The sequence below is a fragment of the Eleutherodactylus coqui genome, chromosome 8 (genome assembly GCF_035609145.1).
Source record: "Eleutherodactylus coqui strain aEleCoq1 chromosome 8, aEleCoq1.hap1, whole genome shotgun sequence".
Taxonomy (NCBI): domain Eukaryota; kingdom Metazoa; phylum Chordata; class Amphibia; order Anura; family Eleutherodactylidae; genus Eleutherodactylus; species Eleutherodactylus coqui.
This window is the reverse complement of record NC_089844.1, coordinates 81,244,262-81,263,701: the sequence shown is the minus strand read 5'-3', so window position 1 is coordinate 81,263,701 and position 19,440 is coordinate 81,244,262. Positions and strand designations below refer to the sequence as shown.

The 19,440-nt window shown below is 43.0% G+C and overlaps 1 protein-coding gene across 1 annotated transcript in view; it reads left to right on the top strand.

The window, feature by feature from the left end:
* CSRNP3 (cysteine and serine rich nuclear protein 3) overlaps nt 1-13,616 on the top strand; it is a 145,201-nt gene extending 131,585 nt beyond the window's left edge. The window contains exons 4-5 of the mRNA XM_066577414.1: nt 5,494-5,790; nt 12,401-13,616. Of these exons, the coding sequence (XP_066433511.1) occupies nt 5,494-5,790; nt 12,401-13,444 (1,341 nt within the window). The 3' untranslated portion in view covers nt 13,445-13,616. The remainder of the gene's footprint in view (nt 1-5,493; nt 5,791-12,400) is intronic.
* Nucleotides 13,617-19,440: the final 5,824 nt, after the last annotated feature.

Here is a 19,440-nt window from a genome sequence, read left to right as displayed (position 1 = left end):
CCCATTACTAGTGGGGCCACTAGAGGGGGGGGGGCCCATTACTAGTGGGGCCACTAGAGGGGGGGGCCCATTACTAGTGGGGCCACTAGAGGAGGGGGCCCCATTACTAGTGGGGCCACTAGAGGAGGGGGCCCCATTACTAGTGGGGCCACTAGAGGAGGGGGCCCCATTACTAGTGGGGCCACTAGAGGAGGGGGCCCCATTACTAGTGGGGCCACTAGAGGAGGGGGCCCCCTAACTAGTGGGGCCACTGGAGGAGGGGGCCCCCTAACTAGTGGGGCCACTGGAGGAGGGGGCCCCCTAACTAGTGGGGCCACTGGAGGAGGGGGGCCCCTTAACTAGTGGGGCCACTGGAGGAGGGGGGTCCCCTAACTAGTGGGGCCACTGGAGGAGGGGGGCCCCCTAACTAGTGGGGCCACTGGAGGAGGGGGGCCCCCTAACTAGTGGGGCCACTGGGGGAGGGGGGCCCCCTAACGAGGGGGGCCACTGGGGGAGGGGGGCCCCCTAACGAGGGGGGCCACTGGGGGAGGGGGGCCCCCTAAACTAGTGGGGCCACTGGGGGAGGGGGGCCCCCTAAACTAGTGGGGCCACTGGGGGAGGGGGGCCCCCTAAACTAGTGGGGCCACTGGAATAACAGAGGTGAAACATCATAAGCCACACCCTTAACCCCGCCCCTTTTATTTTATTTTTTTGGTGGCAACTCTATACGCAGGTCAGGCAATAAGTGGTGGTGCACTAGAATCAGCTTCTCGCCTTTACTGGACATAATGCAGTAGATAGATGTTCTGAGAAGTGAAAAGAACCCTAGGGGGGCACCATAACATGTATCTGGCAGCAATATCTACACCCCGGTGGCAAAGGTGGCAACTCTATATACAGGTCAGGCAATAAGTGGTGGTGCCCTAGAATCGGCTCCTCGCCTTTACTGGATGTAATGCAGTAGATAGATGTTCTGAGAAGTAAAAATAAACCCTAGGGGGCGCCATAACATGTATCTGGCAGCAATATCTACACCCAGGAGCGTTTTTTAATCGTTCCAAAAAAACTTGTTCTGCTTTCGATTAGCCAACAGAGTAAACAAGTGGATAAACCCTTTAACTGTCTAAGAGGTAGCTGGTACTCCTGACCATTGGGCACTGCCAGAGTACCCAATTGGGCAGTCTAACTCTGCAGATTAGGCATTAGATTGAAGTTTCTACACAAATCCCTGTTATAAAATACAATTGAAGCCTTTGACTCCACCTGTGCTCTACTAGTACATACTGTACACTCCAGCAAGTGATAACTGATCCGTTTAATAGAACCATCATTCTGGTTCACTTTCATGCTGTGGCTTTATATTGCATTGTTTCCATGGCTTTATATGCTGCGTGCGCTACGGTAAAAATATTGGATTAGTAATCCATTACTGCCTGTAGGACAATTCTGCATGCTGCTGATTGTATTGGGATCATATAAGGTCACACGCTACCCACCAGACTATATATATGTCAGTGGGCTGCTATAGCAGAAGTAATATCAAGCTCCAGGAGGGCCGGAACGCCGTATTGGCCCTGATGGGGGAATCGGGCTAACTTTTCTATCCCCGTATATTTGCAGTGCTGCCCCTTTTTCCGTTTTCCCCTCATATTGAAGTGGTCAGGGTCCTGAGGCGGCATCTGCATGTTCTGCATGTTCACATGGTGCTGCTGCTTTTTCGGCTGCTTTATCATGTGAGGCACAAGTGAAATCTTTTCCAGCTTTGCTTTTTTTTCTCCCTTCAGCCACACAAAATGCAACCGATTTATCAAACTGCTACATTTCCACAAGCGAGCTCGATATCGAGCTTGCCAATGTCCATTTTTTACAGTGATGCGAAGTGGTTTTAATTCAAAAACTCGTTACATCACTTCTGTGAAATTGCGATCTTCACAAATGTGTTTGGTTCGCAAGTGCTTCCCATTGATTTCAATGGGAAACCTCACGTTGCATGTGCATACAAGTGCTATGCGATGGCTTTTAAGCTCCCATAATGGGCATTATGAAGGAACACAAAAAGATAGAACATGCTGCAATATATATTTTTTCCTCGTTATTATGAGTGAATCGATTTCAAATGAATGGATTTCATATTTGCACAAAACTCACACGAGAACGCATGAATACGCCCTTACATGATTACTAATGCATTTTGCTATAGTGTAGTGAAAAGGTGCACAACAAAAAATTTATTTTAATGGGTTTGTTCGATTTCCTCACTTGTCCTCTGCAATGGGAACCCAGCACCCTGCTGTGCTCCTAGTCTTTGTTGTTGAGGATGATGTCACAGGAAGTCACCTGACCTGACCATTGTAGCCAATCAGAGGCTGCAGTGTCACTGAACTCCTGGCATCTTGGTGCCCAGGATGTGAATGCCTCGTGTGGCGCAGAGTGCTAAGGCAGCTGAAATGCAGTCCTAAGCTCTTGCTCATGACCTGAAGGTTGTTAGTTCAATCCCCATGGTTCAGGGAGCTGTTTTAAGGTTGACTCAGCCTTTCGTCCTTCTGAGGTCAGTAAAATGGGGCGGGGGTGATAAATTACTTGAAAGCGTGTAGTGGTGATGCTGCAGTCTCTAATTGGCTGTAGTGGTCACATAACTTCCGGGACCATGGTGGGACTACAGCATTGGATTGGGGTGGCAGAGGATGGATAATTACAGCCCTCATTGTTATTTTAACACAGTTGCAGCAATTTAGAAAATGTTGTCCAGTACCCGGACAATCCATTTAATTCCTCATCACTTGGCCCCTCTATATCATGTTTCGCAAAGCCAAGGAGCTATTCTTCACGCCATTCCCATTCTATATTATGGATGAATTTTGCAAAGTTAAGCAGCATGTATTACTCTAATGTTGATTTGGAATATAAATTCCCAAATGTGACATCCAAGATTCTTGAAATTGAAGGAGGCGAGGTTTATTAGGCAGCATGTCTGCAGTATCCACCAGAGAGGATATCCAGCATTTGCAGCAAACGCATTAAGATTCCGATTGTAGCATTTCTCAGAAGTCAGCAAGATAATGAGGCCATTGCTATGCAAATAGGCTTATTATTATTAATTTGTGTCAGCTCCTGAGAGGTCCTCAAATCGCATTTTGGAATTTAAGTAAGAAACAAATTAACAAGAAAAAAACAACGGAAGAACATAGCAAAACATTCACACAAACTATGAAGAATAATTTGCCAAATCACTGCATTATGGGTTGATCTTACATGAACCTTTTTGCCTGTTTTAGTTAGAAACAATGTTAACCATCTGGTCTGCCAAAATTGTGCAATGCCAAGTTTACACTTAAATGTTGCTGAGTGGCAGAAAGCCACAATGCTACTGTGCTCCGCAGTGGTGTCCAAAGACAGAAGTAGTCCTCTGTACAGCAACAGTATTGGGGTTCTTTGCCGTAGCACAGCTGATAGTGTAAGGAGCTACCCTAAAAAGTTAAAATGTTGCCATGAAGATTCACTGTTACTTGTTCCAAATTTCTGCACATTGGAACGGAGCGTGTTCTGTAGGAATTTTCTAGAGAATGGAGACTTTGCCATAAAGATACCTTTTTTGATGGTGAGACAGTGGTGAGCTGGAGGTTCTGCTGAAGCTGAACCTGAGAGAGCCTCTGCGGGGAAGCTGCAGGAGCTGCTGAGAAAGGACAGTGGCCAGAGACTGCTTGGTAGCTGGGGACAAGAAAGAGCCAGTGTTGCGCCTCCAGACCTCTAGAGAGTAATAAGGACTTATGGAAATCATTGTGCAGGAGCACTTCTGACCCTAGACTAGTCTGAGTTAGTAGAATACTACCAACCGACAGATTGTAAGTGAGGCTAGCCTCAATCTGACAATAAGTGTGCACACCTAGAAAAGGGTTAAAGACTGTGTTGGCAGGTTGCTACAGGAGATAAGACTCATATTGTGTACAATAACATTGTGAAAGTGTCTGATGCTCAAACCCAGGTTATAGACTGTTATTTAAAAGGACATTATATGTGAATACAGGAACCAGCTTTTCTAAGAGACTGCATAGGAGTGTTAACCCCTAAAGGGAAGCTGTGTAGCCGTACTATATATTCCATTATGAAAAACTGTGCTGATAATACTCAAGTGGTGGTAATTATTGTGTACAAAGTATTATCCTTAGAATCTGGTTAGCCGTACATAGAGAGGTGATTCTAAGTTTAAAAAAAAAAGGTTTAATTGTGTAACCATTATTGCTGTACTTTTATTGTACATTTGTGTTTATCAAGAAATATTGTAAACTTTGGTAACTCCATCTGTTGCATCATATCCTGAATCATACAGTGACAACCTTCGCTTAGAAGGCATACTGTGCAGAATTCTTTTTGGCACTTCTTTATCGTAAGAAAGAACAATGTATATTGCCTTTATAGACAGTCTGCTGCTATTGTGCTTGAGCAGTAAGCAGCAAGATAGAATACCCACACACCAGCTCAGTGAATAAATGCTGTACCAGAACCAAGCACGTAACACAAATATAGTTCCAGAACCAAGCTCAGTACATAAAGAGTACAACAGCCAAACTCATAACATAAATAGAGCACAAACCAATCTTGGTATATAGATACAATACCAGTACCAAGCTCATAGATACAAACCCAAGGCCAGTACATAATTACAGTAGTAGAATTAAGTCATTGTTGCAGACGCATGGATGGACTGCCAGCAACACCTCAGAACATCAGAGAGAAGGTGGCAGAGCCAGGAGGAGGATGATTCATGTAGCTCCACAAGACACTGACACACGAAGGAAGATTATCTAGCCAGGCGAACCAGGGGGGGCTGATTGCCTCAAACCTACATCCACAAGAGCTACCTTCACAACAAGCTGATGGCCAGCACCATTTGCGATTGCATAGGTTGTATGTATGCTGGTCTGAATTGCTGGACCCTGTATGCCATTGTATAGTGTCTGTCAGGCATTGTATTCTCACTTATAAGCAAGCATATCTCCATAATGCAATATGGTCCGTGAAACACTCTATCATCATGTATTCTCATGTAACATGTAAAGGGGGGGGGGGATTATACCCCTGTGTGTATATGTGTAAAGATAAATGCATCACATGGGTCCATTGCAGGCTATAGCACCATAATAGTCTGTTTATGACCCAGATCTTACGGTGTTGGTCGCTCTCCCATAGTAGAAGCTAATATGTTGCAGTCCTAAGCAGAAAGAATTCCTTATAGAGAGAAGTCCTTCTGTAATGACACATTAACTTTATCATAAAAATCTTTGTCCAACCAAAGGGCATTTTAGTGGAAAAGTTTTTTTTTTAAATTCCATCTAACATAAACCAGACATGGTCACAGACTCCTAGCAATGGAAGTGTTATATTGAGCCCTTTAATTCTGCAGCATAAGAAGGAATGGCATTGACTGAGTCATTTATTGCTAGGCTATTAGAAGCCAACGCTCTCTTCTTTGACCTGTAAATATTTTTCACACTCGGCATTTCCATTTTCTTTCAGATAACTAAAAATGGCACAATAGAGTCTGAAGAAGCCAACATCCTTACCCTAGATGATATTTCAGATGATGACATTGACTTGGATAACACTGAAGTAGATGAGTATTTCTTTCTACAACCCCTGCCAACAAAGAAGCGGAGGGCCTTGTTGCGTGCGTCTGGGGTGAAGAAGATCGATGTGGAAGAAAAACATGAGCTGCGAGCTATCCGTCTGTCTAGAGAAGATTGTGGCTGTGACTGCAGAATATTTTGTGATCCAGAAACATGCACTTGCAGCCTCGCAGGCATAAAATGTCAGGTGAGCTGCCAGGCTAGAACCATTCTAGGGACTATTCTACATAATATGCATTTATTTTTGGTAAAATGTAAATTTTTGAAATTACTTACCACACCATAGAAAGAAAAAGCATGTGCGGAATAAGACTTCTGTTGAGTATTAGTCTACAGTATCTGATGATGCCCTCTCGAAGACAAAATGCTGGGAGAAGATTCATCTATGACATGCTCCCCGATACTTCCATATATCGGTCCGATGAAGTGACGGAACTCCTCCACCCAAAACACATAGAAACAAAGTCCTCAAATTCCTATTTAGCCTAAGTAATCCAGGTGGTGGGTACATCTGTCCTGTACCCTCTTAGCTCTGCAAAATGACTAAACGCTTACTGTGTATGGCCCTCCCATGGGAGAAACTAATTTCTCAGTCCCATAAATGTCACTCAGTGGTGTTAATTATAGTGCTGTGTTAAAAGAAGATTTTGAAAGAGGTTATCCAGTCCCCCCAAACTTTTGACATTTGCTCAGGGTAGTGGAGAAACCTAAATGTTCTCCTCGCCTGACCTGATCCCCCGCTGCACTTCCTGCTGCAACAATGATGCCAGGGCTGTTTTAACACCTTGGGTGGCCCAATGCAAAGCTGTTAAGAATGGCCTTCCCTCCTCCAAGACATATTGGCCCAGTATTGGGGAATAGGCAGGGCCCTTGACAGAGGTGGGGAACATTATGGGATATCTATCTTTGCTGTTTTTTTTTTACCTAAATAATAATCAGATAGTGTCTCTACACAGTGATTAGTGATTACAGTGCAGTTACTTCCAGTGATTACTAAGTGGCATTGCCTTTGATTGGTGTCATTCTCTGTGCCTTTTCTTCTCTATCAACCTCTATCTCTACTTGTCTCAGCAGAAGTTGATACACAGACATCTTTGGTTCCTTACTTTTCCATCACGCTTCACACCTCTACACAATCCATCATGCCCCAGATAGTAATTAGGCCCCACAAAATAAGTGCTGCTTTTAGTGCCATCCACACAGTAAAAGTGCCCATTTTTTATGCCTCCATCAGTAATGCCCCTTTTTTGCCACATCAGTAATAATTAGAGATGAGCGAGCATACTCGTCCGAGCTTAATACTCGTTCGAGTATTAGGGTGTTCGAGATGCTCGTTACTCGTAACGAGTACCACGCGGTGTTCGGGTTACTTTCATTTTCTTCCCTGACAAATTTGCGCGCTTTTCTGGCCAATAGAAAGACAGGGAAGGCATTACAACTTCCCCCTGCAACGTTCAAGCCCTATACCACCCCCCTGCAGTGAGTGGCTGGCGAGATTAGGTGTCACCCGAGTATTAAAATCTGCCCCTCCCGCGGCTCGCCACAGATGCATTCTGACAGAGATCAGGGAAAGTGTTGTTGATGCCGGAGCTGCTATAGGGAGAGTGTTAGGAGTGATTTTAGGCTTCAAGAACCCCAACGGTCCTTCTTAGGCCATAGAAATCGCAGATTGCACCTATGTGCGATCTGCGATTTCTGTTCTCTTCTCTATATGCGCTCAATGGGGCCGGCGGCAGCAGCGCCGACCCCATTGAGAACATATAGAAGACAAATCATTCTTCTCTGCCACAGCTGTAACAGCTGTGGCAGAGAAGAACGATGTTTGCCCATTGAATTCAATGGAGCCGGCAATACAGCAGGTTCCACTGAAAGCAATGGGCTGCCGGCGATCGCGGGATGAATTGTCGGGAAGGGCTTAAATATATAAGCCCTTCCCTGCAATTCATCCAGAAATGTGTAAAAATAAAAATATATACCGGCGTATAAGGCGACGGGGCGTATAAGACGACCCCCCAACTGTCACCTTATACGCCGGCAATACAGTGGAGCAAAGAATAAAAATCATTACTCACTTCTCCTGGCGTTCTGCGCCACTGCTGCAGGCTGTCGCTCCCTCCTGGTTCCCGGCAGAGCATTGCTTTCTCTACGAAGGGCTTTAAATCCCCGCCTCCAGAAACACACGTGCCTTCAGCCAATCACAGCCAATGACAATGATGTCATTGAATGGCTGTGATTGGCTGAAGGCACGTGTGTTTCTGGAGGCGGGGATTTCAACCACTGCGTCCAGAAAGCAATGCTCTGCCGGGGACCAGGAGGGAGCAACAGCCTGCAGCAGCGCCGCAGAACACCAGGAGAAGTGAGTAATGATTTTTATTCTTTGCTCCACTGTATTCCCGGCGTATAAGGTGACAGTTGGGGGGTCGTCTTATACGCCCCGTCGCCTTATACGCCGGTATATATTTTTATTGTAACACATTTCTGGATGAATTGCAGGGAAGGGCTTATATATTTAAGTTCTTCCCGACAATTCATCCCGCGATCGCCGGCAGCCCATTGCTTTCAGTGGAACCTACTGTATTGCCGGCTCCATTGAATTCAATGGGCAAACATCGTTCTTCTCTGCCACAACTGTTACAGCTATGGCAGAGGAGAACGATCTTTATGCTGACAGTGGGGGGGGGGGGGGGCACTCTTGCCGCTATTGTGGCTTAATAGTGGGACCTGGGAACTTGAGATGCAGCCCAACATGTAGCCCCTTGTCTGCCCTATCCATTGCTGTATCGTTCGCATTACTTTCTTGAATTGCCCAGATTTTCACAAATGAAAACCTTAGCGAGCATCGGCGATATACAAAAATGCTCGGGTCGCCCATTGACTTCAATGGGGTTCGTTACTCGAAACGAACCCTCGAGCATCGCGAAAAGTTCGTCCCGAGTAACGAGCACCCGAGCATTTTGGTGCTCGCTAATCTCTAGTAATAATACTACCTTTTTGGCTTCATACATAATAATGCTGCATTTTCTGCTCCAATTAATAATATCCCTTTTCCGTCCCATGAGTAATGCCTCCTTTCTACACCCAAAATTACTAATGGCACCTCTTTTGCCACAGTAAGTAATGCCAGCTTTTCTGCACTTATAATTAAGATTACTTTTCTGTCCTCATAATCAATAATGCTTATTTTCTGTCCCGATGAGTAATAATGCCCCTTCCTGCCCTGATAATTAACAATGCCAGCTTTTCTTTACCAATGAGTAGTAATGCCCCTTTTTTGCCCCAGTAATGCTACCTTTGCCCTCATAATGAATAATATCTTTTTTGCCCCTATTATTGATTCCCATGGTTAATAATGCCTTTTTTGTGCCCCTGTAATTTTTGGTAAAAAAACTACATACTTAACAGTGGCAATTCCCAAGCCATTCTGGACTCTGCTTCCTACTTATAGGTAGAGAATATGCACTGGACACTTAACTGGCACTGGCTAATCGCTGGTTTCAGATTGGCTAACACTGGTCACATGTGTGGCATGTGCATTCAACCCGGAAATAAAGAGTAGAGTCCGGAGCATCTTGGGTGAGCCACAGGTGAGTATGCAGTATTTACATTAGCAAACAGACTGCTTTGGCAGATCTGGTGAAAACCATTGTTTGGAGACCCTCTAAGCCCACTGAAGTGACGGCAGCAGGGGGTCTGGTGCAAGCGCAATATTTTGCCCTATGGTTAAAGCGGCCCTGGACCCCACCAACATCAGGTACATGTGACTGCTCCAGTCAATCACTGGCTTGCTTCAGCTAGTAATTAGCTGCAATGGCCATATGTCCTTTTGTTGGGACCTCATGTCTGCTGCAGTAGGAGACCCAAGCAGTCAGTGGGGAATCCGTTTAGGTGAATATTACATTTGCCTCTTTGCAACTGGTTGCAGGTGCAGAATATGATGCAGATTATGGAAAGACTTTACACCAGTTCAGTTGAACAAGCAATGCTTTACAGAATGTATGATAAAGAATAATATGGCAATAACCTACAATAGTATTATTTTGAGTCACACTGCTGAGTCACATCACAGCCCAGGAACAAGACTTGACTTTTATACCCATCAACTAATCAACAGGCAACTCACTCCCTACTAATCCACAGCAGCAAGGCTAGAGTAAAAAATAACAAACAGTAATGTGACTTATCTGAAGGTTCTAGCAAATTATATAATAAATACATATATAATTTAAATTTAACCCCTTACATCTCCTACCCATCCTAAGTACCAAAACTCCTTTTTAAAAGATCCTAATACAGTCGGACCTCACGAAGTCCAGGATCAGCTCCCTTTTAGAGATGTAACTATAAGAAGCATGTAAGGAAATTATTCAGGCAGAAGTTTGATCCATTTTAGACTTTTAAAAAATCTAAATTGTCTTCAAGGCTGGACAGTCTCTTCAAGGTTATGCTTACATTTTACTTTAACGATGCTTCCTCCCTCCAGTTTAGTGGACAAATGGTATTTTACACCAGAGAGAAGCAATTTCTATTTTGAGAGGAATATTTTTTTAACTTGATAATAAAAGAACTGAAGAACTTCATGTGGGACCCTAGGGTAGCTCCAGTGCTGTTGATGGATTACCTACGCCATGCACAATCTACTCCAGGTCACCCACATTTGATTGCATCGGTGGCCTTTTTCATTGCTTTGTGAATGCTGATGAACAGATGCTGGCTGCAAATACCGTTTTTTCCTTCTCCTTTTAGTTAAAAGGGTTTTCCAGGACAAAAATATTGACGACCTATCCAAAGGATAGGACATCAATATCAAATAGATAAGGGGGGAGGGGGTTAACTCTCAGCATCCTCACTGATCAGCTAATTTGAAGGGGTTGTGTTCTCTTCATTGTTTACCAGGCATAGCTCCATACTTTTCATAGTGGCTGTGCCTGGTATTGCAGCTCACTGCAACTATTCCCCATTAATGTGAATGGGGGACTGAGTTGTAACACTGGACACAGTCACTAAAAGACATTTGGAGCTGTGCATGGTAAACAATAAAGCCTCAATCAGCTGATCTGCAGGATTTAGACCCTTATGATAGGCTATACATATTTTAGCCTTTGGAAACTTTTTAATAACGAGGTATGCTCTGATGGCATTAACTCAACATGACCGTCTTAAAGTCAAGAGTCCATTTGTTTTACTTGCTACCAAATATTAATTATCTTAATTGTATTTGTGACATAGAATCGGTGATAGAGTGAGATCCAAAACAATGAATTGGTAGAATTGCGCTATCTTCCAAGATACAAATTAGAAGCGGCAATGCAAAGGAATTATGGCCAACTTCATATTTATAAAACTAGCAAATCTAAACACATTTTAAGGTAGAAGACCTCCTTATCAGTACAGCTGGACTACTGAACCGCTCTTCTCATCTAGCTCTCTGCACAAGACTCCCTGTGCAGAGTGGTGCAGACATCCTACATTTCTCTACAGCCATAGTTGGCATTCTGTACTCCAACTGTACTGCTGAAGAGCTTTTGTACCTTGAAACTCATTTGAATTTGCTGGTTTTATAATAAATGAGAAGTTGGTCATAGTTTACATAGACTGTGGGTTTATCCCACCGCTTTCTTCCTTTACGGATTTCTCCACAGACTCAGTCATATCCCATGACACATTTGGTAACAAAGTTTAATAAACCGAGCCATATCTCAAAGTTCTAATGACGTTTTCTGGAACTAGGATGTTGATGACCTGTCTTCAGGATAGGTCTTTCTTTATCCAATAAATGGGGGTCCAGTGCCTGGGACCCTTGCTGATCAGCTGTTTGAAGAGCCCACAGCTGAGCAACGGGACCTCTTTACTACATACCACTCACAGTGCCGTACATTTCGTAGCAGCCGTGTCTTGTATGGCAGCTCAGTCCCATGCACTTGAATGGAAATGAGCTGGTGAAAGCACATGTAAAAAATGAACGAGATGTTAATGGTTTGAGAAGAAGCTGCAGAGTTCCCAGGCAACAGGCCCCTTCCAAATGAATATTGTCAGAAATACCCTAGTCCTAGAAAACCGCTTTAAACTCGCCCTCCAATTCTGTGACAAAATTTGTCCAGACACCAAATGGGGCAGTTATATTACCTAATGCTCTCCTCTACAGCCATACTGCCCTGGATCTACTTGTTCTTGAGACATCTTCTATGATGGTCATGTCTTTCCTTAGACAACCTGATGCACATTGAGTATGAGTAGTGCATCGGTAGTCTAAGACACTGCATGCTGCTCTGATTGGCCAGTGCTGCTCATGGGAGCCTCTCTGGCCAATCCGAAAAGCAGCATGTAGTGTGTATTAAGTAGGGCGAAGAGTTCTATGGCCATCTTTAAATGAACGAAGAGCAACTCTAGGAACATAGAGATGTGGGCCAGTACAGCCATATGGGAGGGCACTATGTAATTACAGTAACTTCTCCCCTATAGTCCTTGAACATTTTGTCCCCTGGACCAGAGGGTCACTTTAAGTAAAGATAAAGTAAACTTCCTTCTTGATATGTAAAAAGTAATACATCAGATCATTCATGCATGTATCAAGTGGGAACAATGATATAATCAAACAGAACTCATTAGGACTAAATGGCTGGAGAATTTGGATTACTGGAGGGTATTATATATGGATCCCAGCCTCATGCAGATTGAACGAACACCAAAATATGAGGCTTTAGGGGTAAACAAAGAGGCTTACATGTAGTATTTGTATGCGAATAGAATAAAGGGTTTGGCATCTTTATTGTTTTAGTTTTTTTGTGTTTGTTTTAAAGGTGGATCGTATGTCTTTTCCTTGCGGATGTTCCAAGGAAGGATGCAGCAATACAGCTGGGCGAATAGAATTTAACCCTATCCGTGTACGGACACATTTTTTGCACACAATCATGAAACTGGAGTTGGAGAAAAACAGAGAACAGCAGGTGTCTGCAGCAAATGGTTGCCATGGTGATGTTGGCTCCATTGCCAGTTCTATGGTCCAGACTGGCCACCCTGTCGAATATTCCATAGCAGAGAATTTTGAAATTGAAACAAATCCCCAATCTGCAATGATGCACTTTCAGAATTCAGAGCACCTGGACTGCAGTGGTGAAGAAGAGGAAGATGATGGAAGTAGCTACTGTAGTGGAGTAACTGACTCCAGCACACAAAGCTTAGCACAGAGCGATTCCGATGACGACGATGAAGAGGATGGTGAAGACGATGATGATGAGGAGGAGGAGGATGATGGTGACAAGTCGGATGACTTTAATGAGGTAGCCCATGAAGACAACTTGTCTGTACCTTCAGTGCTCTGCTATTCAGATGCCAATTCAATGCATGAGAACCATTTAAAAAATTCTCAATATTACACCAACACCTCACCGATGTATTACCAAATAGACAACCATAATTCCAGTGCCATGAATCAAATGACAGAAGCCTATTCGGAACAAGATACGGTGAAAAATGGTACTGCGAATTTAGTGCCTTACAACATGAGACCCGAGCAGTTTGTTGACTATTCAAGGCAGTCTGGTGAAGGCTACACCAATACTCATTACCCCGTAACAAGTCCATCGGTTATAGTCTGCTGTGCTACTTCTGAAAATGACAACAATGGTCACTGCAATACTTTGTACGCAGAACATCGGTCAAGTCTCCCGCCGGTAGGGTTTCGGTCATATTTAAAAAATTCCTCAACTGATGGATATGTATCAAACTTAAATGGTGGTGGCCACCATGTCCCTGAACTTCTGAATGAAAATACCATATCTGAGACCAGCAAACTTCATGAGGATTGCATGAAAGCTCCTGTAGTGGAGACAGTACCAGTTTAATGGGGTATATCCGACAAATCATGAACTTGCTAATCTCATTGTGATTTCTTGATTTGCTCCAAAACGATTTGTAACCACGGACCATAGAGAGATGAACATACTTTTCTTCTTAGTCCTAATTTTAAGGTTCACTTTTTACGTCATCATGACCATGGCACTGCACAACAACACTGTTTACCAATGCTTAAAGTATTTAAAGATATTTGTTCATTAGGAAATGTTAATTTAAATATGTTAACCATGATATATTTCGTGGAGGCCTTCTAGTAAAAAGGCCTACTAAATCCAGTCTTTGTATATTTAACGGGTCAGTGCAAGATTTAATCTACGATTCTTTACCAAGGGGGATATCCTCCTTGGCTTTTTGCTGTTGTGCTCGATCTATAAACCCCATCATTGCCATTTGGGGGGATTTTTAGTCCAGCTACAATGAGCCTGTGATGAGTATTGACACTCATAACCTAGATTACATTAAAAAATACTTTGTGATTTTGTGATAAAATATAGTTCTGTGATTTATTTATGAAACTTCTATGTATCATTCTATGTGCCCCTCAATTTACTTTTTTTGACCTATGGATAGGTTTTAACTTTCAAAGGGATAGTTAAGAGATTGCAATATATTGTACCTGCAAAATAATTGGATTTCTGGGGTATGACTAGTCAGGGTTAATATAGACAAGATGAATAGCTTTCAGACAATCCTGGAAACGCTGTTTTCTGACGTGCTTTACCGCTAATGCTGTAAAGTTACTGTAGTTGGGCCAATGCTGGAGAACAATGACCCAAGTGGCATAGGTCTAATGTTAAAATGAGGCGAGTAGGGCCCAAAATTTTAAGGTGTCTTTTTTTTTTTCCCCTATTCATGCTCCAAGAAAAAGGGTTTTGCTAATGCTGCTGACATGTGATGATTGATGCTACAGACGTTCATTATTTCGATTAATTTTATCTAAAAACCATTCATTTCAGCTTCAATACCTTCCATCATTCCAAATTCTCATTGTAACAGGGACACAAGCAGAGGATTTGGGGTCATCTAGGACTTTCACAACTAGGAAATTGGTCCCATATTCCCTATCTTGAGTAGATCACAGTGTGGCGTGCACTAGAGAGTTAGGTTCTGCCAGGCAAGTTATGGTCCCTTTTTTCTCCTTCACTGGCAAGACTCGTGGCCAAGATCCAGCCATACTGGTTTTAAGGAAGGACAGCATGCAAAAGTAATCCCAGTTACTCAGAGAGCACTGGTGGGTTCGTGGGTAAGACACAAAGCCTGGGGGCATTGCTATCTCTGCTGGAATGTTAGCTTGCTTTATTCCCGAACAGTAAAACAAGTTGTACTTCTGTCTTTGTTCCCTCTGACATAGGACAAGTTAACCCTTTCCAATCCACTGTCTGACGTCTGAAGACATTATGATTTAAGGCTCTACAGCTCCGATGTTGGAAGATGTCCGTCGGGGTTCTCTTACTGTATATTGCCAGCCTCTCTGATGTCAGAGCCTATCCAACGTGTCACCTCATGCAGTACTGGCTTTAGCCAGCATTTAGCGTCGCTGTATAACGGCAGAAAAAGAGTAAGCCCCCCTAGGAAAACCAGGATACAAATTAGATTGGAAAGGGTTAAGGGGGGGAGAGGAATGGCGGGATTGGCTCGCTGCTCAATAGACTTCAATCTGATAACTCTGCTTACCCAGTCTTAATTCACAATTTTAGTCCCAGGAGTGTCGCAAGCCAAAAGATCACTAATGGTTACATGCTCAGTGCTCTCAGGAGGTATTCCTGCCACCCCGACAATCTCTTGCTAAGCTCTCACACTACTGTTTTCTTTCCCGCTCCAAACTGTTCATCCATTCCCTCCCCCTCTTTAAGGCACATAATCAAAATAGGATAACATTTAACATTGGAGTGCTCAACTGCTATTATGGGTCCAGCTCAAGACTATCCAACAAACTACTGTTATATGGGGCATTCTGTACTCCTTGTCCAGACAATACGGCGGAGGTCCAAATTAAGGTGCCCAAACACATTAGTCTAAAGTTGATAGTTTTGGTTGAAATTGTCAATTTTGCATTATTTTGTTGTGTGAGGTTCAACATTGATCAATAGTTTTACCTGAGCAATGAAACCATCCTCATCAGGAAAGAGGTCACTGCGTTTAGACTTTTGTCTATCGACCGGTGTCCTTGAACATTGTAGGGCCAGTTTGAACAATCGTAACAGTCAGTATGAACTAAAATGTGTATGACTGCGAAACAATTGCTCACCAGACAATCATTTGGTCAACGGTTGTTGAACCATCAACCCATATCTATCTATCGTGCATGGCCACCTTTCACACTACAGCATGCCACAGCAATTCGGAGAGATTCTTAATGCACCATCAAACCCTACTTGTTAGAAGGGTCCCTTGAAAGATAGATAATTGCAAACTATCCCCCTGGTGAGTCTGCAGTGGTCCGCTGTAACCTGTTTGGCTTGGCAGTAACTGGTGCCAAACACAAATATATATTTCAGCCGAACCTGCCAATCATCTAATGTACTGCATTCGACCGTGGCCTCCTGATTCTCCACCTCACGACAAACATTGAGGGAGACAAGAATTGGACACTTGTATTTCAACTGCCAGATAAGTTTGTTCTCGGGAAGACAACCACCTCCTTATTAAGTCAGAATTACCTAGTAAGAGTATATGAAGATAGTAATAAATCTTTATGTAGCGCCAACATATTCTGTAGCACTTTACCAATCAGAAGGTACGTGTACAGACAAAATTAGACATTATATATGTTAAACTAATTGGCAACTTGAACAATAGGAGTGAGGGTTCCGCTCATAAGAGCTTACGGTCTACAGTAGAAGGAAACAAGGGTGACACGATGTATAAATGCTTCTTATATGTAATGGTCCAGCCATTTTCTATGTAAATAGGTTACTCTATATAAAGCTATTTGAGCATGCCAAGCAATAGCACTTAGCGCCCTTTTACACGGGAGCAATAATCATTCATTGAACGGAAGCGGAGCATACCTCTGTTGACGGTAACCAGGCAGTCTTTCATAAATGAACGACTCTTTACACGGGCTGATCGTTTGTTCGCTAATCGGTCGTCATTTAGTTTAGGCAGTCATGAAATTCTAATTATATCATTCGTCATTCAGTCGCTGGTCAGGGGTTACATGGAACGATTATCGCTCAGTTTCGCATTATCCAACGATTAACTGAATAACAATCGTTCTAATCGTATAAACGCCCCCTCAAGAAGCCCACAGGGAACAACTATTCTCACCAGGGGAAACAGTGGCCATATAAATTGCTGACCATATAATGCATAGACAGGCCAGTTATGTGAGACCTGGGCCATAAAAAGGAGTCCCGAGCAAGAGACACCCATACATCTTAGAGACCCAACCTCTTTTTATTCTGATTGCCAGACTTGGAGTCGGGAAGGAATTTTTTTTTTTGTCTTCCTCTGGATCAACATTGGGGGGATTATAGGCTGTACTGGATGGACATGTGTTTTTTGGCCCAACATACTATGTTACTACAGTATCACTTCTATTTAGGCTGCATTCGGCCAGCCGTGTCCATATTGAAGCCATGAAAACACATCGGACAGCACACAAACACCCGTCTATGTGCTATCCGATATTCACAGATCCAGTATATTCCATATGCTATTCTTGTTCATAAAAATGGTGAATAGGACATGCAGCGATTTTTCTTGGATAGATCATGCTTCTGTGTAAAAAATTAACCATGTATATAGCCTCACAGGAGTCTCTTAAGGCAGCAGAAATGCAGTCCTAAGCTCTCGTTCACCACCTGAAGGTTGTGGGTTCAATCCCTGCGTGGTTCAGGTAGATAGCTCAAGGCTGACTTGGCCTTCCATCATTTGGTAAAATGAATACCCAGCTTACTGGAGGGTAAAAGATGACTGGGAAAGGCATCCCATATCTATCTAAAGTGCATGGCCACCTTTCACACTACAGCATGCCACAGCAATTCGGAGAGATTCTTAATGCACCATCAAACCCTACTTGTTAGAAGGGTCCCTTGAAAGATAGATAATTGCAAACTATTGGGTCTGCAGTGGTCCGCTGTAACCTGTTTGGCTTTACCTTCACCTTACATAGCCTCATAGAGCCATGTGTCCTAAAATACTGCTTCCTTCCAGGCTTGGTCATTTTCCTCAGATACATCTCATGATATAATCAGTGTTCAAGCCCATAATGTTCACAAGTAATGTTCAAAGCGCTACAGAATAAGTTGGCGCTATACAAATAAAGATTATTATAATTATTATCACAAGTAACTGTGAAATGTCATATAAGGCGGCACACATGTATCTTTTATCTCATTAAGCCTATCAGTTTACAGTGTAATTTACCCAAATTAAGGCTAGATGACCTTTATGGACTAATTGAGCAGAATCTGACATGAACTATCATTTATCGCTGTAGCTTTTCACTTCTTGTGGCAACATGGTCATTGACATTTCCTTGTGAAATGCAAAGGGCATTCACTTTGATTGACCAAGTGGAGTCTGTAAATTCATAATCTGTCTAAAAATCAACCTAGAATTTACTAATCCATGTAAACCTCTGTCCAGAATGACTAAAAGTAGAACTACTGTGCTCCATAAATGACATTCATGATCATAGGGTATATGAACCCTTGCCAACGCCTTCTAGGGCAGTAGTGTGTTATGTAGAACGGTTGTATGGTGTCTCGTAGACAGGCAAGCACATACAGTTTATACATAGTAATGCACTTTATTTCAAGCGGTCAATATAAGAAAATGCTTTTAATCCAAGTGAGAAAAATAGCTTTGGTTTTTAGCATCTCCATGACCGCTCTCATTCTCAGAGCCTGTACGGAAGCATACAGAGTACAACATGGATCTAGAATACGCCTTGGTGAAGCATAGTTTATCCATAACCTTGTTTTTTTTACTAAACCAGTGTCCAGTTTACGTGCCCAATCCCCATTTTGGTACTAAAATTTTGATGGAAATGCAAAGCTCAGTCACGCAAAGGAGGAAATCGTTCATTGGAAAGTATTTGGTTTTTTTTTGTAATTCCTAAGATCGATTATTGTAGTTAGAGGGGTTTTCCCACAAAAAGAACTTATCTCCTATGCCCCGTTAACTTTATAGTACTACTACAGATAGGAAAGTGCTTGTACTTGGCTAGCTCCAGCAATCCCATATAGATCAATAGAATCGGTAGTGCATACATGTGACCCAGTGGTCAGACCCCCACCGATCAGACACTTATCCCCTATCCATATCGTTCTTTTCATAGGACAAGCCTTTTATTGTATGCTGGTAAGGTTTAGGCCGCCTTCACGCGGGTCAGAACTGCTGCGGAATTTCCAGTGGTGGAATCATTGCGGAAATTCTGCAGCATTTACAGCACAAGGAGGACATTTTTAGAAATCTCCTCCTTCACATGGTGTCAAAAATTTCCATAATGGATTCGCAGCGTTTTTGTGAAACGCTGCATATTCTAAATCTGCACCGTGTCTATGTACGCTGTGGAATTCAATCCTTGAAATATAAGGGTTAAATCCTGTAACATATCTGCATCATTTTGGTGCGGATTTGCTGGGGGTTTTCCACTGAGGAAATTCCACAGCGAATATTCCACATGTGAAGGTACGGTTAAAAGTCCATTAATAAACTTTTATAGGGCACCAACATATTCTGCTAGATTTCACAATTCAGAGGGCGCATGCAGAGACCAAATCAGACATTACATAGTGACAAACCAAAAGACAATTCATACGAGAAGCATAAATAGGGAAAACACAAAGGGTGTCAAGTATGGATCATTAAACACTCTCTATCCATAACAAATCAATATGCAGTGTTGAGGGCGGAGTATATTCGCTTAGCCCTGTGTCACAAGTATATGCACTTTTGCGCCACATTTTTGCGCAGCAGGCATTGCGTTTTTGCCAGCCCTTCTGCATTTTCTACTGTACTGTTTGCTCGTATA